Below are 22,533 nucleotides of genomic sequence, written 5' to 3' on the forward strand. Positions count from 1 at the left end.
TGCTCAGACAATGCAAATATTCTTAACATAATTTTAGCAAATTGAATCTAACAAAATAGAAAAATGATAATTTACCATGACCAAGTGAGGTTTATTCTAGGAATGCAAGATTGGTTTAATATTCAAAAATTAAGTAAATAACTATAGCAGACTAAAAAAGTAAAACCTTGATCATCTCAATAGATGCAGAAAAGGCATTTAACAAAATCCAACACCTTTTCATGACTAACAACACTCAATAAACTATGATTAGAATGGAACTTCCTTAACCTGATAAAGGGCATCTAGGGAAAACCTAACATCATAATGAATGGTGAGACTGGATGCTATCTCCCTAAGATCAGGAATAACGGTAGGATGACTATTCCTACCACTTCTATTCAACTTTGTACTGAAGGTTTTATAAGACTGGAGGAGGAACAGGAGAAAAAGGATAAGAAGGAAGGAAGGAAGAACAGAGGAAAGGAACAACTTAATTAAAACACTGGCAAGGTCACGGAAGGGGCCAAGATGGCCAACTAGAAGGAGCTGCTGTTGGCCGCTCCTATCAAGAATGAAAACAGCAAGTGAATGCTGCACTTTCAGGCGGAGGTAACCAGGTTCTCTCATTGGGACTGACTAGGTGGTGGGTACAACCCACAGACAGCGAGGAAAAGCAGGGTAGTGCAACAGCCCCACCTGGGAGCCACACAAGGCAAGGGGAGTTCCCACCCCCAACCAAGGAAGGCGGTGAGGGATTGTGGCACCCTGCCTAAGGAAACCATTCTTCTTCCACAGATCTGTGCAACCCGTGGATCAGGAGATTCCCTCGTGAGCCCACACCAACAGGGCCTTGGATCCCTAGCACAGAGCTGCCCAGATGCTCAGTGGCCACTGAGGTTGCAGCCAACAACAGCAGATTGGAGATTGCCTAAGACGACCAAGTTCCCGGGATGGCCGCCATCACTGTGGGTCCAGTCTGCCCTTTTTTCCCTGCCAGTGCTGGGAAGAATATGTGGTTTGGACCAGGAGGAATTCCCCACACAGCACAGCACAGTGGCTGTGGCAGATTGTGGCCCGACTGCTTCTTCAGGTGGGATTTGGATCCATTCCTCCTCACTAGGCGGGGCCTCCCTGCAGAAATGTCAGCAACTCCAGGGGTTTAGGGGCAGAACTGATCTCTCTGGGAAGAAGCCCCCAGGAGTATGGGTGGCTAACGTCTTCGTGGTTCAGCAGGCTTAGTCTTTCCTGCCTGCTGCCTCTGAAGAGTCTGGGCAGTCCAGAGGAGGGGGATTTCCTTCAGTGCAGCACACCTGCTCTGCCAAGGGGCAGTCAGAGTGCTTCCTTAAGCCGGTCCCTGAGCCCATGCCTCCTTACTAGGTGAGACCCTCGCAACCAGGGGTCGCCAGACACCTTATACAGGACCATTCCTGCTGGCATCAGGTCAGTGCTTCCTCCCAGAGGAAGGAGCACTCGGCTGCCATCTTTGCTGTTCTGCAGCCTCTACTGGTGATACCTCCAGATGCAAGAGGGACCCAGGTGAGTAGGGTATGGATTCCACCCCCAACAAATGGCAGCAGCCCTACAGAAGAGGGGCCTGACTGTTAAAAACAAACAGAAAGCAACAACATCATCAACAAAAAAAGACCCCACACAAACCCCATCCAAAGGTCAGCAGCCTCAAAAAATCAAAGGTAGATAAACTGAGGATGACGAGAAAGAATCAACACAAAAATGGTGAAAACTCAAAAAGCCAGAGTGCCTCTTCTCCTCCAAATGATCACAATACCTCTCCAGCAAGGGCACAGAACTGGGCTGAGGCTGAGATGGATGAACTGACAGAAGTAGGCTTTAGAAGGTGGACAGTAACAAACTTCGCTGAACAAAAGGAGTAATGTTCTAACCCAATGCAAAGAAGCCAAGAACCACAATAAAACATTATAGGAGCTGTAACAACCTGATGGAGCTGAAAAACACAATGTGAAATTCACAATGCAACCACAAGTATCAACAGCTGAAGAGACCAAGCAGAGGAAAGAATCTCAGAGCTTGACGACTATCTTGCTGAAATAAGACAGGCAGACAAGGTTAGAGAAAAATGAGTGAAAAGGAATGAACAAAACCTCTGAGAACTATGGGATTATGCAAAAATACCGAACCTATGGCTGATAAGGGTACCTAGAAGAGATGGGGAGAACAGAACCAAATTTCAAGTTGGAAAATATACTTCAGGATATCATCCAGAACTTCCCCAACCTAGCAAGACAGGCCAGAACTTCTCCAACCTAGCAAGACAGGCCAACATTCAAATTCAGAAATCCAGAGAACTTCAGTAAAATACTCCATGAGAAGATCAACCCCAAGACACATAATCATCAGATTCTCCAAGGTCAAAATGAAGGAAAAAATGTTAAGGGCAGCCAGAGAGAAAGGACAGGTTACCTACAAAGGGAAGCCCATCAGACTAACAGTGGTCCTCTCAGTGGAAACCCTACAAGCCAGAAGAAACTGGAAGCCAATATTCAACATTCTTAAAGAAAAGAATTTCCAACCCATAATTTCCTGTCTGACCAAACTAAGCTTCATAAGTGAAGACGAAATAAAATCCTTTCCAGACAAGCAAATGCTGAGGGAACTTATCACCACCTTGCAAGAACTCCTGAAGGAAGCACTAAATATGGAAAGGAAAAACTATTACCAGCCACTACAAAAACACATTGAAGTACACAAAGCAATGACACTGTGAAGCAACTACAATAACAAGTCTGCAAAATAACCAGCTAGCATCATGATGACAGGATCAAATCATACATAACAACGTTAACCTTAAATGTAAATGGGCTAAATGCCCCAATTAAAAGACACAGAATGGCAAATTGGATAGAGTCAAGACCCATTGGTGTACTGTATTCTGGAGACCCATCTCACTTGCAAAGACACACACAGGCTCAAAATAAAGGGACGGAGGAAAATTTACCAAGCAAATGGAAAGAAAAAAAAAAAAAAAGCAGGGGTTGCAATCCCAGTTTCTGACAAAACAGACTTTAAACCAACAAAGATCAAAAAAGACAAAGAAGGGCTTTATATAATGCTGAAGGGTTCAATTCAACCAGAGCTAACTATCCTAAATATATATACACCCAATACAGGAGCACCCAGATCTATAAAACAAGTTCTTAGAGACCTACAAAGAGACTTATACTCCCATACAGTAATAGTGGGAGACTTTAACACCCCACTGTCAATGTGAGATCATTGAGACAGAAAATTAACAAGTATATTTAGGACTTGAACTCAGCTCTGGATCAAGTGGACCTGATAGATATCTACAGAACTCTCTACCCAAAAACAACAGAATGTACATTCTTCTTGGTGCCACATGGCACTTACTCTAAAATTGATGACATAATTGAAAGTAGAACATTCCTCAGCAAATGCAAAAGAATTGAAATCAAACAGTCTCTCAGACCACAGGACAATCAAATTAGAACTCAAGACTAAGAAACTAACTAAAAACTACACAACTACATGAAAATTGAACAACTTGCTCCTGAATGACTCCTCGGTAAATAATGAAATTAAGGCAGAAATCAAGAAGTTATGTGACACTATGAGAACAAAGAGACAACATACCAGAATCTCTGGGACACAGCTAAAGCAGTGTTAAGAGGGAAATGGATAGCACTAAATGCCCACATTAAAAAGCTAGAAAGATGTCCAATCAATACCCTAACATCACAACTAAAAGAACTAGAGAACCAAGAGCAAACAAACCCCAAAGCTAGCAGAAGATAAGAAATAACCAAGGTCACAGTGGAACTGCAGGAGACAGAGACATGAAAAACCCTTAAAAAAAATCAACGAATCCAGGAGTCACTTTTTGGAAAGATTAATAAAATAGACCACTACTAGACTAATAAAGAAGAAAAGAAGAATCAAACAGACACAATAAAAAATGATAAAGGGGACATCACCACTGATCCCACAGAAATACAAATAACCATCAGAGAATACTATAAACATCTCTATGCAAATAAACTAGAAAATCTAGAAGAAATGGATAAATTCTTGGACACATACATCCTCCCAAGACTGAACCAGGAAGAAGTTGAATACCTGAATAGACCCACAACGAGTTCTGAAATTGGGGCAGTAATAAGTAGCCTACCATCCAAGGAAAGCCCAGGACCAGATGGATTTACAGCTGAATTCAGAGATAAAAAGAGGAGCTGATACCATATCTTCTGCAACTATTCCAAACAACAGAAAAAGAGGGACTCCTCGCTAACTCATTTTATGAGGCCAGCATCATCCTGATACCAAAATCTGGCAGAGATACAACAACAACAACAAAAAACTTCAGGCCAATATCCCTGAAGAACATTGATGTAAAAATCCTCAATAAAATACTGGCAAACCAAGTTCAGCAGCACATCAAAAAGCTTATCTACCATGATCAAGTCAGCTTCATCCCCAGGATGCAACGCTGGTTCAATATACACGAATCAATAAATGTAATCCATCACATAAACAGAACCAATGACAAAAACCACATAATTATCTCAATAGACACAGAAAAGGCCTTTGATAAAATTCAACATCCCTTCATGCTAAAAACTCTCAATAAACTAGGTATTGATGGAACATACTTCAAAATAATAAGAGTGATTTATAACAAACCCACAGCCAATATCATACTGAATGGGCAAAAGCTGGAAGCATTCCCTTTGAAAACTGGCACAAGACAGGACGCCCTCTCTCCCCACTCCTATTCAACATAGTATTGGAAGTTCTGTCCAGGGCAATCAGGCAAGAGAAAGAAATAAAGGGTATTCAAATAGGAAGAGAGAAAGTCAAATTTTTTTTTTTTTGCATATGACATAATCTTCTATCTAGAAAACCCCATTGTCTCAGCCCAAAAGCTACCTAAACTGATAAGCAACTTCAGCAAAGTCTCAAGATACAAAGTCAATGTGCAGAAATCACAAGCATTCCTGTACACCAACAACAGACAAGCAAAGAGCCAAATCATGAATGAACTCCCATTTACAATTGCTACAAAGACATTACAATACCTAGGAACACAGCTAACAAGGGGAATGAAGGACCTCTTCAAGGAGAACTACAAACCACTGCTCGAGGAAATCAGAGAGGACACATACAAATGGAAAAACACTCCATGCTCCCTGATAGGAGGAATCAATATCGTGAAAATGGACATACTGCCCAAAGTAATTTATAAATTCAATGCTATTCCCATTAAACTACCATTGACATTCTTCACAGAACTAGAAAAAACTATTTTAAAATTCAATATGGAAGTGAAAAACAGCCTATACAGTCAAGACAATTGTAAGCAAAAAGAACAAAGCTGGAGGCATCACGCTACCTGACTTCAAACTATACTACAAGGTTACAGTAACCAAAACAGCATGGTACCGGTACAAAAACAGACACATAGACCAATGGAACAGAATAGAGAACTCAGAAATAAGACCACACATCTACAGCCATCTGATCTTTGACAAAACTGACAAAAACAAGCAATGGGAAAAGGATTCCCTATTTATTAAATGGTGCTGGGAAAACTGGCTAGCCATATGCAGAAAATTGAAACTGGAACCCTTCTTTACACCTTACACAAAAATTAACTCAAGATGGATTAAAGATGTAAATGTAAAACCCAAAACTATAAAAACCCTAGAAGAAAATCTAGGCAATACCATTCAGGACATGGAACAGGCAAAGGTTTCATGACAAAAATGTCAAAAGCAATTGCCACAAAAGCAAAACTTGACAAATGGGATCTAATTAAACTGAAGAGCTTCTGCACAGCTAAAGAAACTATCATCAGGGTGAACAGACAACCTACAGAATGGGAGAAAACTTTTGCAATCTATCCATCTGACAAAGGCCTAATATCCAGAATCTACAAGGAACTTAAACAAATTTACAAGAAAAAATCAAACAACCCCATTAAAAAGTAAGCAAAGGACATGAGCAGACAATTCTCAAAAGAAGACATTTGGCCGGGCGCAGTGGCTCAAGCCTGTAATCCTAGCACTTTGGGAGGCCGAGACGGGCGGATCACAAGGTCAGGAGATCGAGATCACCCTGGCTAATACGGTGAAACCCCGTCTCTACCAAAAAAAATACAAAAAGCTAGCTGGGCGAGGTGGCGGGCGCCTGTAGTCCCAGCTACTTGGGAGGCTGAGGCAGGAGAATGGCGTAAACCCGGGAGGCGGAGCTTGCAGTGAGCTGAGATCCGGCCACTGCACTCCAGCCCGGGCAACAGAGCGAGACTCCGTCTCAAAAAAAAAAAAAAAAAAAAAAAAAAAAAAAACAAAAACACTAGATCCTTTATATAATGAAAATCCTCATTCATCTACATTGATCAAAATTAACTAACAAGCTGACAAAACTCCTCTTTGCACAAATACAAACCTAGCAGGAAAGTCATCAAACTAGGAAGTCAAATCAGCCTTTTCTGTAATCACATTGAAATCCATTAGTACCTGAGTCAGAGGTAAAGATAAATACTGTACATAAAAAATATTATGAGAAAACCACAAAAGAATTAGAGCTATATGTATAGCAAATGAATTTATCTATGGAAATACATTTTAGAATTTATTGTGAACTTAATTTTTTAGGTATACACATTATTAAAAAGGACAAGTAAATTCTGAGCTGAAGGTAGAAGTTGAGGTTATATACAGTCATGTGCTCATGGGTAACACAGAAAGGAGAATGTAAAGTAAGAATTGTTTACTCTCTCTCTCTCTATAGATAGATAGATAGATAGATAGAGTCTCACTCTGTCCCCAGGCTGGAGTGCAGTGGTGTAATCTTAGCTCACTGCAATGTCCGCCTCTAGGGTTCAAGCGATTCTCCTGCCTCAGCCTCCTGAGTAGCTGGGGTTACAGTGTCCACCACCACACCTGGCTAATTTCTGTATTTTCAGTAGAGATGGGGTTTCACCATGTTGGTCAGGCTGTTCTTGAACTCCTGACCTCAGATGATATGCCTGGCTTGGCCTCCCAAAGTGCTGGTATTACAGGCATGAGCCACCACGCCCGGCCTCAATTTAGATATTTCATAAAATAAGGCCTTATTAACAATTTCTGACCGAAGAAAAATGCAACCTCCCTTTTCTATGTAATCTAAAAAGGAGAGAGGATAACGAATGAAGCCCAGAGATGTGAAAGATCATGCTCTCTGCTGACTCAATCACATTTGGAATTTAGTTCAATATATCAGTCAAATCCACTCTTATCTCCCTGCCATTACTAGGAAAAAACATCTAAATTCTGACAATTAAAAATAACATACTTACCATGAAAATTTTCCAAACACAGTAAATAGAGAAAAAGTAACCAAGAAAATTAAAGTATTTCCCCTTGAAAGTTTTGGAGTATTCTATTCTCTCCTGGGGGAAAACAAACACAAAACATGGTTCTCAGCAAAATATAAATTTATATTCAACACAAGTATTCTTCCCTCTATGAATCACTGCTCAGGCTAAGTAAAAAAAATTAATTTTACCATACACTGTAATAATATTAAACTAATAATAGTAGTTATGGCCAACACTTGTTGAATGCTTACTTTTAGCCAGAGACTGGAATAAACATCTTACATGCATTATCCACTTAATCTTCATACAACTCTTGTGAGATATGTTCTATTATCTTAATTTTACAGATGAGAAAATTGAGGCTTTGAGAGGTTCGATAACTTGCTCAAAGTCATACAGCTGGTGAGTAGGCTCAGGTCTATGTTTCCAAAGCCTATGTTAACTTCTATCCTATAAGGTTACTCCTGTAAAGTTATCCTAAAAAAGAATTAAAAGTTTGCAATCTTCAGTAACAGATTTTGCATATTTAAATTATATTTTATTTTAGGTGTACATAAGAAAGTTACTTCTTGCAGTTTTGACACTTACTGATCTGGATCCTTTAAAATAGGGCTAGGCCATCCATGGCAGATAGGTGTCTACTGCTCTTAAAATATCACTAACTTATAAAGGAATAAAAGTAGCTACCATCTTTACCCCAGGTTAGTAGGAGGTGGTACATGCCACCTTCCTAAATGTTGAAAAGCCTCTTCTGACTATCCCACAACTGCTACTATTGAGAGTGTTCCATTAAGGATTTTGCTAGTGATAGGAGCAATTTCATGAAGAGTGAAGATCCCTTATCCCTAATGCTTCCTGGCTGATTTGAAGCTGTGAGGTATCTCTTGCTTGGCCACAGAGAAACCTAAAAAGCCATTTAGTTTTGTTCTCTCTTTAATCATAATGGTAAAAACCACACTTCAGTTTCCTTGCTCTGTACCTTGGTAGCATACAGATCAGCTGTTTCCAGAAAAAGCTGCCTGCTTAGTTCTTCCAAAGCATCCACTTCCTGTTGAATAAGAGTAAGATCTGATACAGAATGGGCATCAAGGTTTAAATCACATAGGAATTTCAAGAAATGGCAATGAGAAAGCATATACTTTTGGTTTTTCCCATAGTGGATTCCAGGAATTGCCTGTGTTCTCAATTTCCTGTTTCACAGCCAGCAGTGCTACTTCAGAGCAACTTTCCCAACCTCTGACGCAGGTGTGTAAAAGCTTCTCCATCAAGAGCATCACCACCAAACAATTACCACTCAGTTTCTCTTAAGTCAAGCGGCTCAAACAGATGGTTTCATTTGTTTTTTGATTTATCTAGTTAGATTAAGTCAAATGTAATGTTCAAGATTGTAAATAGTTACATAATAATAACACCTCTAATAAAGCATAGCTGTGTCCTACATTATCTGAATAACTATAATGTTAGAAAAGGGAACTAATACTTTACTGTGTTCTAATATAGGCTAGGATTTACAGACATTACCTTCTTTCCAAACATTATCTTCTTTTATATATTATCTTCATGGGATTGTCTTATCCCATGGTGTTATCCATTTTGCACATAAGTGAAGCTCAGAGAGTTAAATAACCTGCTCAAAGTCACACGATTAATTGATAGAGATGCAAAGTCAGATCCTCTTTTCCTCCAAAGCCTGCTCTTTCCATTACACTATGTTATTTTCCAATAACTAAATCAGGTAGAGTTATTATTCTCTCATTTACAGAACAGGGACTCAGGGAGGTTAAATAATCCTGATATGTTTGTTGACTCATCACTAACACAGCTCAAACCCGTATTATTGGCTTTTATGAACTTTCAAGTAATAAATACAGTAAATATAGCCCCTTCTAAAATAGAAGCACATACTTCAATCCAAACACTCTCTCCTCTCTGATTTTTCCCACTATTACCCAAATCAGTAAGTGCCCTTCAGTTCCTTCTTAAACAGAGGCTACTACTGGCACGGTTCAGGCCACCAAACAATATGGTTTAACTAGTTACATGTCTGTCTCTCCCATGATTAGAGGGTAAGCTCCTTGAGGAGAAAGGCTGTACTCTAGTCATCATTTTATTATTTAGCACTCGGCCTGGAAATAGGAGATACAAAATAAAAGTTTCTTGATTAAATAAATCTAAATTAATCCTTTTTCTTTCTCTTCCACAATCATCTTGCCTTTCTTTGATCTTATTCTTATCTTCATTTGACACCAGGACATAAATTATAATTTGTAGCAAGAATAGACATCTTTCTGTAATTGGGACAAAAGGGAATTTGTATTTCCCTGGGACAGAGAAGGAAACAGGAGTATGCTATCTCATGTTTAGTTCCCCAAAGTTTTGACCTAATAGTGCCAGAGCCACACAGAAATTTGGTTACATAATTTGGGAAGTAGTTCAACATCTAACCAGTCAGGAAAGAACAATTTATTAATCTATTAATCAAATCTCCTTTATTCTTTCTTAGTTTGAGACTGGGTCTAGCTCTGTTGCCCAGGCAGGAGTACAGTGGCACGATCTGGGCTCACTGTTACCTCAGCCTCCTAAGTTCAAACAATCCTCCCACCCCAGCCTCCTGTAGTAGTTGGGACTACAGGCACATGCCACTAGGCCTGGCTAATTTTTGCATATTTTGTAGAGATGAGGTTTTGCCATGTTGCCCAGGCTCGTCTTGAACTCCTGGGTTCAAGTGATCTGCCCACCTCAGTCTTGCAAAGTGCTGGGATTACAGGGATGAGCCACTGCGCCCAGCCTCTCCTTGATTCTTTAAACCAAAATGTTGCTGGAGAAGCAGAGCTACTTAAAAATTGTTTAGGAATACTAATTACTTTAGAAATGGGCCTTTACCATCCCATATACAAGCCATTTATTTTAGGTAGCCATTATGCTTTATGGTGGTTTTTCAGAGTTGAGAAATGTAATAGTGTAGTGGAAAGAACTATGAAGAGGAGATCACAGTTACGTTTCTAGCTTTGCCACAAACCACTGTGTGACTTAACCTCTCTGGGTCTATTTTCTCATCTGTAAAATGGAAAGACTGACTTTTTAGGACTGCTTCAGCTCAAAGACAATGATTTTATGATCTTGTGCGGGTGTTGGAAAGATGACTGTACACATGGTATTTCCTAAGCCTAGTAGCTCTTAGGAGTTTGGACTCTGATGCAGTCAGGTACCTTAGAAGGGACTATCTCAATACTACTTTTTTCTTTTGCTATTGGTCCAGAGTTGAGAAAAAGAATCAAGTAGAGAGACAAAGGATACTTTCACTTCCTGGTGCTGAAGTGGTAACACTTTTTATCATTCCCCAGAAACCTGATGGTTTGTTATGCACTTCCCCTTTCTGGAACATTGTTCTCCGTGCCATTGCAATCCTGAAATGAAAGAAAATATAAAGCCTCAGCAAGGAAGCATGGACTCTCACAGTCTAGTCCCATCCACTTTCCAGTCTCACAACTGCCTCTCATGTACTGAGCTGTTTCTGGAAGGATATTGATTCTGGAGTCCTACTTTTCCACTACTTACAACTGAAGGGAAACTATGTGGAAGCAATGTGGCCTGGGTGAAGAACAGAATTTGGGCTAGGCAATAAATTTGAGGATTGGCTCTGCCACTTGGAAGCTGGGAGGTCTTAAGAGTTTTCGGCCGGGCGCGGTGGCTCAAGCCTGTAATCCCAGCACTTTGGGAGGCCGAGACGGGCGGATCACGAGGTCAGGAGATCGAGACCATCCTAGCGAACACGGTGAAACCCAATCGCTACTAAAAAAAATACAAAAAACTAGCCGGGCGAGGTGGCGGGCGCCTGTAGTCCCAGCTACTCGGGAGGCTGAGGCAGGAGAATGGCGTAAACCCAGGAGGCGGAGTTTGCAGTGAGCTGAGATCCGGCCACTGCACTCCAGCCTGGGCGACAGAGGGAGACTCTGTCTCAAAAAAAAAAAAAAAAGAGTTTTCATTTCCTCATCTCTGGATGGTTGTGAAGATAAATGAGATAATATATATGAATTCATGTTGTCAACTACAACGTGTGTTATACGTAGTTTAATTACTACAGTTACCATTTAAAGACAAAATAAAACAGCTAACATACCTGGCCGGGCGTGGTGGCTCACACCTGTAATCTTAGCACTTTGGGAGGCTGAGGTGGGTGGATCACCTGAGGTTGGGAGTTCAAGATCAGCATGGGCAACATGGTGAAACCCCATCTCTACTAAAAATACAAAAATTAGCTGGGCATGGTGACCCATGTTTGTAATCCCAGCTACTTGGGAGGCTGAGGTAGAACTGCGTGACTCTAGGAGGCAGAGGTTGCAGTGAGCTGAGGTCACGCCACTGCACTCCAGCCCGGGTGACAGAGTGAGACTCTATCTCAAAAAAAAAACAAAAAACAAAAAACAAAAAAAAAAAACCAGCTAACATACCTAACTAAAGGACCAAATACAGAGTTAGAAATGAAATACATGTTTTCTTCCTTCTTTTTCAAAGGCAGACAAAAGGAAAAAAAAAATAGCAAAGTTGCATAAACCCATCCCCGTCTAAAATATTAGTCTCTAAGTCCAATACCCTCACCTTCTGTAATCTGTCCTATGACTGAATAAATCAACAGGAAACGTATCACTCTTTGTCCTCTCAGTCTGTGGAGGACCGACTAGTACAGTGGTAGCTGCTGGCATATCCCAACCCACCACAAAGGTATTAACAGGGTCCTAGTGAGGATCAAAAAAAAGATCATTTGTACATAATTGATTATTTAAAGGGTTTAATGGGCCAAGGCCTACAGGCATAAAATGAACTAGGATGAGTCTAACAAAAATAGAGTAGCAGGACCAAAGAAAAATGTAACTCAAGGTGGATATTTTTGGGAGGCAAAAGATAAAAACGGTGAAGAGCAAGAAGCAGCATTGGTTTTTATGCCTGGGACTAATACAAACAGCACCAATGGTACCAAAGATCAAATGATATTTCTATGGGTGAAATTCTTTGAGTCATTAGCTAAAATGATATTAACAAGAAAGAATGTCAGCCATGTTGACTTAACTGTTTCCTTTTGAAAATGACCTTTGCCTGGATACTGAGTGAATGAAACACAGCTCTTTTAGCTCTTTTTGCCTTTCTTCTAACTGCACATCTACTATCACTCACCATTTTGGGAAGATGTAATAAACAACCAAGAAGAGGCTCAGACCTAGGGAGATTCTGACTTGTAAGATTAAGGCTTAGTAATTCTAGGTTTTTGTATTTTCATAGTTGAAAAAGCTAGAACACATACATAAAGAAAGCAAGGATTTTATTCCATTCATTTAATAGTTCATTTCAGCTTAACATGCAGGATTAAGGGAGGCAGTTGTGAGAGAGGAAGCACAGAGCTCATTTCTACTGTTCTTATTTTCAGTGTCTACAATACAACAAACACTAATGACTGGCTGTGGAGTGGAATCGATTGAGTACGTAAAGGTGACTGACACTGTGCTGTGGTCTCATAATAGGCAAAGAAGTGTAATCACTAGAAGTGAAAGTTAGAGGCACATAGACAAGCATGGCCTTGTTTTAAACAATTCACTTTTACTTTCAATTGCATCAAGAATCTATTAATTCTAAATCAATTTTGCTCTTATCAAATGAATTGTAGATGAAAAAGAAATGATCATATATTTAAGAAGGTAACAATATTAAACCTTCTGAAATGTGAAAAGAAATTTAAAAATCTCCAACAATATGAGGTACTATAGAATTAGATCACCTTCATCTTCAACTTTTCTTTACTATCAACATCACTATTGACTCTTTATAACAAGGGTAGCTTACAAGAAATTATCTATTTGTTATTAGCCCAATGTCATTTAAAAGTTCCTAATATGGAAAAACATATGCACTAGGCTGAGGTTTGGTGGTAGTGTACAAGAGAAGAAGCTAAAAAATGTCTATTGTGGTTTAAATATCAGTCAATTATTTTCTGGTCTCTGCTGTTTCTAGTAGGAAGTCAGCCATTTTTTTTTTTTAGTTAAACTTTTGAAATAATTGTAGATTCATAATGTGGTTTTGAGAAAAAACACAGAGAGATTCTATGTACCCTTTACCCAGATTTCCTCAACTGAAACATCTTGCAAAGCTCTAGTATAACCAGGACACTGACACTGATAGAGTCACAATACAGGACATTTCCATCACTACAAGGATCCTTCAGGCTGCACCTATACAGCTTATCTCCCTCCCACCTCCAATTCCTTAACTCCAGCAACCATGAATCTGTTCTCCATTTCTGCCATTTTGTCATTTCAAAAATGTATATATAACTAGAATCATACAGTATATATTATTTGGGGATTCTTTTTCCCTCAGCATAATTTTCTAGAGATTTATCCAGGTTGTTGCGTGTATCAATAGCTTGTTCATTTTTCCTGCTAAGTAGTATTCCATGGCATGAATGTACCACAGTTTGTTTAACCATTCACCCACTGAAGAATATCTCATTTGTTTCCAGTTTTGGAGCTACTATGAATAAAGCTGCTATAAACATTCAAGTACATTTTTTTGTGTGAACATAAATCTTCATTTCTCTGGATGAATGCCCTGGAGTGCAATTGTTAGGGTGTGTTAACTGCATGTTTACCTTTTAAAGAAAGAGCTAAAATGTGTTCCAGAGGGACTATACCACTCTACATGGATGCCGGCAATGTGTGAGTGATCCAGTTGCTCTGCATTCTTATTAGTATTTGGTGTTGTCACTAATTTTTATTTTAGCCATTCTGACAGGTGTGTAGTGATATCTCAATTTGGTTTTAATGGCATATCCATAATGGCTAACATTGAATCCATATTGGCTAACAACGTTGAACAACTTTTCATGCAGTTATGTGCCATTTGTATATCCTCTACAATAAAACATTCATCATTTTTGCTTATTTTCTAACTGCACTGCTTATTTTTTAATGTAAGCTTTGAATGTTTTTTATTCTAGATACTAGTGCTTTCTCAAATAAGTGGCTTGCAAATATTTTCTCCCAGTGGTAGCTTATCTTTTCATGCACTTAACAGTCTTTATTTTTTTTTGAGAAGGAGTGTTGTTCTGTTGCCCAGGCTAAAGTGCAGTGGCTCCATCTTGGCTCACTGCAACCTCTGCCTCCCAGGTTCAAGCCATTCTCCTGTCTCAGCCTCCCAAGTAGCTGGGATTATAGGCGCCCGCCACCATGCCTGGCATTTTTTTTTTTTTTTTAGTAGAGATGGGGTTTCATCATCTTGGCCAGGCTGGTCTCAAACTCCTGACCTTGTGATCCAGCCACTCTGGCCTCCCAAAGTGCTGGGATTACAGGTGTCAGCCACCACACCCGGCCTTAACAGTCTTTTACAGAGCAAAAGTGTTAAATTTTGATGGAGTCCAATTTATCAATTTTTCCTTTTATGGATTTTACTTTTGGTATCAAGTAAATAACTTTTTGCTTAGCCCTTGATTCCAAAGATTCTCTTCTGTTTTTTTTTTTTTCTGAAAGTTTTATAGTTTTACATTTTAGTCTATTATCTGTTTTAATTTTTTTTTTTTTTTTTTTTTTTGAGATGGCGTCTTGCTCTGTTGCCCAGGCTGGAGGGCAGTGGTGGATCTCGGCTCACTGCAACCTCCACCTCCAGGGTTCAAACAATTCTCATGCCTCAGCCTCCTCAGTAGCTGGGATTACAGGTGCCCGCTACCACACCTGGCTAATTTTTTGTATTTTTAGTAGAGGGGGCTTTCGCCATGTTCACCAGGCCAGTCTTGAACTCCTGACCTTAAGTGATCCGTCTGCCTCGGCCTCCCAAAGTGCTAGGATTACAAGCGTGAGCCACTGTGCCCTGCCTGTTTTAATTTTATATAAGGTGTAAGACTTAGATTTAGATTCTTTTTTTTAACCTATGGATGCCTAATTGCTCTAGCACCATTTGGTGAAAGGCTATCTTTCCTCCACTGAACTGCTTTTGCATCTCTGTCAAAAATTAGCTGGGCGTATTTGTGTATTTCTTTCTTTCTTTCTTTTTTTTTTTTTTTTTTGAGACGGAGTTTTGCTCTGTTGCCCAGGCTGGAGGGCAGTGGAACAATCTCAGCTCACTGCAATCTCCGCCTCCTGGATTCAAGCAATTTTCCTGTCTCAACCTCCCAAGAAGCTGGGACCACAGGCGCATGCCACCACGTCCAGCTAATTTTTGTATTTTTAGTAGAGACAGGGTTTCGCCATATTGGTCAGGCTGGTCTCAAACTCCTGACCTCAGGTGATCTACCTGCCTCAGCCTCCCAAAGTGTTGGGATTACAGGCGTGAGCCACTGTGCCTGGCCATGTGTATTTCTGGGTTCTCTTTTCTGTTCCACTGATCTATGTTTACCAGTACCACAGTCTTGATTATTGTAGCTGTATGTTTTAAGATCAGGTAGACAAATTCCTCTCATATTGCTCTTTTTAAAAATTGTTTTAACTATTCTAGTTATTTTGCATTTCTGTACAAATTTTAGAATAGTTTTGTGTATATCTACAAATAAATCTTGCTGGGATTTTGAAATGAATAACATTAAATTTGTATATCAATTTGGGGAGAATTAACATCATTACTATGTTGAGTCTCCCAATCTATTAACATGGTATGTCTATTTATTTGTATCTTCTTTGATTTTTTTCATTAGTTTTATAATTTTCAGCAAATGGTCCTGTATACATGTTTTGTTAGACTTCTACCTAGGTATTTCATTTTGTGAGTGATTGTAAGTAGTGTATTTAAACATTTGATGTCCACATGTCCATTGCTAGCTTATAGAAAGACAATTGATTTAAAAAAATTTGATTTTCGGCCGGGCGCGGTGGCTCAAGCCTGTAATCCCAGCACTTTGGGAGGCCAATCACGAGGTCAGGAAATCGAGACCATCCTGGCTAACACACGGTGAAACCCCGTCTCTACTAAAAAATACAAAAAGCTAGCCGGGCGAGGTGGCGGGCGCCTGTAGTCCCAGTTACTAGGGAGGCTGAGGCAAGAGAATGGCGTGAACCCGGGAGGCGGAGCTTGCCGTGAGCTGAGATCCGGCCACAGTACTCCAGCCAGGGCGACAGAGCGAGACTCCGCCTCAACAACAACAACAACAAAAAAATTTGATTTTCAAGATGAGGTCTTGTTATATTGCTCTCAGGCTGCATTCAAACCCCTGGGCTCAAACAATTCTCTTGCTTTAGCCTCTTGAGTAGCTGGTCAGGCGCATGCACCACTGCTCCTGGCTACAATTGATTTTTGTATTTTTTTAAATATTCTACAATGTTGCTGAATAACCATTACTTTTGTTTTCCATTGCTGCTTTCAAGATTTTCTCTTTATTTTTGTCTTTTAGCAGTTTCACTATATATACACGTAGGTGTAGTTTTCTTATGTTTTGGGCTGGTATTTCTTTAAATACTTTTTCTGCCCCTTTCCTTTTCTTCTAGAACTCCAACCCTAATAATGTTGGACTGCTTGATATTGTCTCCTACTGAGACTTTTGTTCATTTTTCTTCAATCTTTTTTTAAAAAAATATTTGTTTGTTTTTTCTTCTTTTTGAGACAGAGTCTCGCTCTGTCACCTGGGGTGGGGTGCAGTGGTGAGACTGCAGCTCACTACAACTTCTGCCTCCCAGGTTCAAGCCATTCTCCTGCCTCCGCCTCCTGAGTAGCTGGGACTACAGGCTCCTACCACCACACCCAGCTAATTTTTAAATTTTTGGTACAGACAGGGTTTCGCCATGTTGGCCAGACCTCAAGTGATCCGCCTGCCTTGGCCTGCCAAAGTGCTGGGATTACCTGGCCATTTTTCTTCAATCTTTTATCTCTCTTCAGATTAAATAATTTCTATTAATCTATCTCATTTTTTATTTTATGTTTTAAGACACAGTCTCGCTCTGTCACCCAAGCTGGAGTGCAGTGGCTTGATCTCGGCTCACTACAACCTCTGCCTCCTGGGTTCAAGAGAGTCTCCTGCCTCAGTTTCCCAAGTAGTTGTGACTACAGGCACGTGCCACCACGCCCAGCTAATTTTTGTATTTTTGGTAGAGACAGCGTTTCACTATGTTGGCCAGGCTGGTCTCAAACTCCTAATCTCAGGTGACCCACCCACCTCGGCCTCCCAAAGTGCTGGGATTACAGGCATGAGCCACCATGCCCAGTCTGTATTTTTATTGATCTGATTCTTCTGTCATCTCAATTCTCCTGTTAAGCCAGCCTAGTAAAATTTTTATTTCAGTTACTGTAGTTCTCAGTCTTTGGATTTCTATTTTGTTGTTTTTTAAAAGTTTCCATTTCTCTGTTGGGATTCTCTCTTTTCACTTGTATCATGCTTTCCTTCACTTTTTTGAATATATTTGTAATGGTTACTTTCAAGTCTTTGTTAAATCTATAATCTGGATCCACTTGGAGTTAGTGTCTATTGGCTGCTTTTTATCTTGAACATGGGTTATATAGTCTTGTTTCTTTACATGTCTAGCAAGTTTTAGTTGAAGGTAATATGTTGTAGTGACTTTGGAATCTGTTTTGTTTTTCTGAGAACTGTTAATTTTTTGGTACTAGTAAGCAGTTAATTTACTTAGACTCAAACTGTGAAATCTGTCATACCTGCAGCAGCTAATGTTTCTGCTCAGTTTCCTGGTTTCTAGCTTCTCCTTTTTTAGCCTAACTCCCTGACAGTCTCCACTGAGCTTGAGCTTGTGTAGGGTAGTGGTAGTCTGGACAGATTCTATAGTCATATTTTAGGGCTTATCCTCTCTGTGGATCTTTTGCTTCTGGGGATCTCTCCTAAATTTTCAATTGCTTTGCCAGTCCTGAGTTCTACCCTCTGACACCTCAAGCCAGTAAGGCTTTCACTTTCTGTCATCCAAGCTGTGTGTTCAACCTGCACATAGCTCAGAAAATGCACTCAATCAAAGGCACAGCAACCTTGCAAATCACACCAAGAAGCAGTTCAGTATATCAAGGGTAGACTCTCTTCCAGTTTCTGCCTATTTTCCCTCAGGCTCTTTGGTATTTACCATGGAAATACATTATTTAATGATGACACAGGGATTTGGGAAGGGTTTATACTGAGATTTTAGATCATAGTCTTTCTGCATTTCCCTCATTTCCAAAATTTCCCCTTTAAATTTTCAGTTACTCAGCTGATTTAAACTTTTATCAATCTGCATGCTTGAGTGGGTGCTGGGAGGGTGGGTGGTGGCTGAGGAGCACTTCCAGGCAAGAAAGCCATAAACTTGCAATAGTTACCTGATGCTCTTCTCAAATTTCTACCTGCCTCTGTTCATTTTCCAGTGACCTCAAATACTTGCTTTTAACATTTTTTCCAGTTTTTATGATTTTCTGTAGAAGGAAAGGCTTAAATTCTTTCCACTGTCATTTCCGGAAGTTTCCTCTATTATCGTTTGAGAGTGGCTGTGGGTGGTGCTGAAATTTCACTAGTGAATATGTTTCTTTCCCCATCCCTACAAAATTTCAAAGAGATCCTAGAAAAACTAATTCAAGGTAGAGGTTAACATTTTTTCCTCCACTGTTCCAAATGGGAAGACATATGCCTCTTTCCTTCTCCCACTTTAAACCATTAACTTTTTTGTATATAACAAATGTTACTTTTCTTGTATGTCATCTCACTGGCCCTCTTACTGTTAAGGTAAAATATGGTTTTCTGGTCACTACTGCTCCCCAACTATGACTGTTTGCAAAAACAGTTTTTCTTTTTTATTAAAAAAATTTTTATTTTGTAAAACCACTTGCAAACAACAAAAATAGTTTTTCTATATTGTGGTAAATGGCAAGGGCACTGTATGAATCCTAAGGGCCCCAGTGTTGTCATGTTAGCTGTCTATCTGCCCTGTTAGTTCCACTGGGTAAAGGACTGTGCTAATGGGGTCATGTTGGGAGGCTGATTCTTCTGTGAGCCACTCAAATTAATAAAACCTACTGTTGGACCACAAACCATTCCTGATCCTGACCAGACAATGCATTATAGGGGAAATGGGCTATAGTATGTACAGATCAGAGTCAATTCCTTAGCAGTATTAGTATGAAATGGCTTAAAAGTATACATCCACACTTGACATGGGTCACAACTTCACTTTTTTTTTAGACAGAGTCTCGTTCTGTCCCCCAGGCTGCAGTGCAGTGGTGCAATCTTGGCTCACTGCAACCTCTGCCTCCCAGTTTCAAGCAATTCTCCTGCCTCAGCCTCCCAGGTAGAAAAAATTCAGGACAATAAGGCTGGGCGTGGTGGTTCACGCCTGTAATCCCAGCACTTTGGGAGGATAAGGCGGGCGGATCACTTGAGGTCAAGAGTTTGAGATCAGCCTGGTCCAACATGGTGAAACCCCCTTTCTACTAAAAATACAAAAATTAGCTGGGTGTGGTGGCACGCCTATAATCCCAGCTACTCGGGAGGCTGAGGGGGGAGAACTGCTTTAACCTGGGAGGTGGAGGCTGCAGTGAGCTGAAATCACATCACTGCACTCCAGCCTGGGCAACAGAGCAAGACTCTGTCTTAAAAAAAAAAATCAAGACAAAAGTCACACACCAGTCCATGAGCATGGAATATCTTTCCATTATTTGTGTCTTCTACAATTTCTTCTATTAATGTTTTATAGTTTTCAGTGTCCAGGTCTTTCTTCCTCCTTGGTTAAATTTCTTCCTAAGTATTTTTTCTTGTAGCTATTTTAAGTGGGATGGTTCATTATTGGAATGTTCGTTGAACATCAGTATTGTTAAAACGTCCATACTACCTAAAGCAATCTATAGATTTAATGTAATCCTTCTCTATCAAAATTCCAATGTCACTTTTCATAGAAATAGAAAAAATAATCCTAAAATGCATATGGAACCAGAAAAAACCGAATTGCCAAGGCAATCATGAACAAAAGAACAAAGCTGGAGGCATCATACTATCTTATTTCAAATTATACTACAAAGCAATAGTAATTAAAACAGCATGATATGAGCATAAGCACAGACTCATTGACCAAGGGAACAGAATAGAGAACCCAGAAATAAACCCACACATGTATGGTCAATTGATTTTTGACAAGGGTGCCACATGTACACACTGGGAAAATGATAGTCTTTTCACTAAATGGTGTTGGGAAAACTGAATATCTATCTGCAGAAGAATGAAATTGGACCCTTATCTCACTCAATATATAAAAATTAACTCAAAATGGACTAAACACTTAAGCCTGGAAACTGTAAAACTACTAGAAGAAAATAGGGGAAAAACTACACAAATTGCTCTGAACAATAACTTTTCAGATTTAATCCCCAAAGCGCAAGCAATTAAAGCAAAAATAGACAAACGGGATTACATCAAAATAAAAAGCTTCTGCGCAAAAAAGAAAACAATTAGCAGAGTGAAGACACAACCTACGGACTGGAAGAAAATATCTGCAAGCCATATGTCTGATAAGGGGTTGGTATACAAAATACATAAGGACCTCAAACAACTCTATAAAAAGAAAACAAATAACCTGATTTTTAAATGGGCAAGGAACCTGAATAGACATTTCTCAAAAGAAGGCATACACATGACCAATAGATATATCAAATAATGTTTAACATACTAGCCATTAAGGAACTGCAAACTAAGACACAATGAGATATCACCTCGTACCTGTCAGAATGACTATTATCAAAGGGGCAAAAGATAAAGAATGCTGGTGTGGACGCTGAGGAAAGGGAACCCTTATTACATTGTTGGTGGAAATGTAAATTAGCACAACCACTATGGAAAACACTGTGGAGGTTCCTACAAAAACTGAAAATGGAATTGCTATATGATCCAGCAATCCCACTTCTGAGTATTTACCCAAAAGATATGAGATCAGTAAAATGTCAAAGAGATATACGTACACCCATGTTCACTGCAGTATTATTTACAATAGCCAAGTTATGGTATCAATCTATATGTCCATCAACAGAAAAATGGATAAAGAAAATATGGCATATATAGACAACAGAATAGTATTCAGGCTTAAGGAAGGAGATTCTTTCATTTGTTAGTGGAGAATACCATGCTAAGCAAAATGAGTTGGACACAGAAAGACAAAAATACTGCATATTCTCACTTATATGTGGAATCTAAAACAATGAACTCAACAGAAGCAGAGGGTAGAATGATGGTTACCAGAGGCTAGATGGGTGGGAGGAATGGAGAGACGATGGCCAAAGGGTACAAAGCTTCAGTTAGACAGGAGGAATAAGGTTTTTTTTCTTTGCGACATACTGTACAGCATGATGAATATAATAAATAATAATGTATTGTACATTTCAAAATCAATGAGAGTAAATTTCAAATGTTTTCACCACAAAAAAATAAGCATGTGAGGTGATAGATATGTTAATGAGCTTGATTTAATTATTCCACTTTGTATGCCACAAATATATACAACTATAATTTGTCAATTTACAATTTAAAAAATTAAACAAATTTAATTTATCTAAGGAGAATGATCTAAATTCAAGAAATGAGATTGAATTTGAGAATTTTCTTTCACATAAAACACTAAATCTTTAAAAAAATTTTTTTTATATTTTTAATTTTATTATTATTGTTATTTTAAAGGGATGGGGTCTCACTATGTTAACCAGGCTAATCCTGAACTTCTGGGCTCAAGTGATCCTCCCGTCTTGGCCTCCCAAAGTGCTGGGATCACAGGTGTGAGCCACTGTGTTCAGCCAACACTAAATCTTTGATAGTACTTTACCTTATAATAAAAATGAACAAGATAAAATTCCCTGCCAGCACCAATTCATAGTCAAATTTTCTTGTTGAGAAATTGTAACAGAGTCCAGATGTTTTACAGTGTTGATATCTTACCTTTTCTTTTTGCTTATGATCATATCCATGGTTTGGAGCAGTCGCCGTTCCAGGGCTAGAATATCTGTGTCAGTCACATTCCTACAAAAAGCACAAACTGCTAGCAAAATGTTTTGGGGTCCCACTCTTGGGCATGATACAGGGTATCTGGAGAGACACACAGACTTCAACTTTACCCACTACTTTTTTCTAGAAAATAGTAAAATGACCATAATAAACTAAAATGCTTTTGCTCTCATTTCTTATAGCTAACCCTCTGGGATCTCAGGGAAATGGAATTTACCCAGCTCTCTTACAGTTTTTCTTAGCTTTGATCCAGTGACATTTATATATATATATATAT

General features: G+C 39.4%; 1 protein-coding gene across 2 annotated transcripts in view; it reads right to left on the reverse strand.

The window, feature by feature from the left end:
* Window positions 1-22,533, reverse strand: part of LOC111531403 (Golgi pH regulator) — a 42,646-nt gene that overhangs the window by 9,497 nt on the left and 10,616 nt on the right. For both annotated transcript variants that reach the window (XM_023198656.3, XM_023198657.2), the window contains exons 4-7: window positions 22,191-22,271; window positions 10,634-10,743; window positions 8,316-8,404; window positions 7,316-7,408 (exon numbers count right to left, since the gene is read on the reverse strand). In XM_023198656.3, the coding sequence (XP_023054424.1) occupies window positions 7,316-7,408; window positions 8,316-8,404; window positions 10,634-10,743; window positions 22,191-22,271 (373 nt within the window). The remainder of the gene's footprint in view (window positions 1-7,315; window positions 7,409-8,315; window positions 8,405-10,633; window positions 10,744-22,190; window positions 22,272-22,533) is intronic.

The sequence above is a fragment of the Piliocolobus tephrosceles genome, chromosome 1 (genome assembly GCF_002776525.5).
Source record: "Piliocolobus tephrosceles isolate RC106 chromosome 1, ASM277652v3, whole genome shotgun sequence".
NCBI classification, from domain to species: Eukaryota; Metazoa; Chordata; class Mammalia; order Primates; family Cercopithecidae; genus Piliocolobus; species Piliocolobus tephrosceles.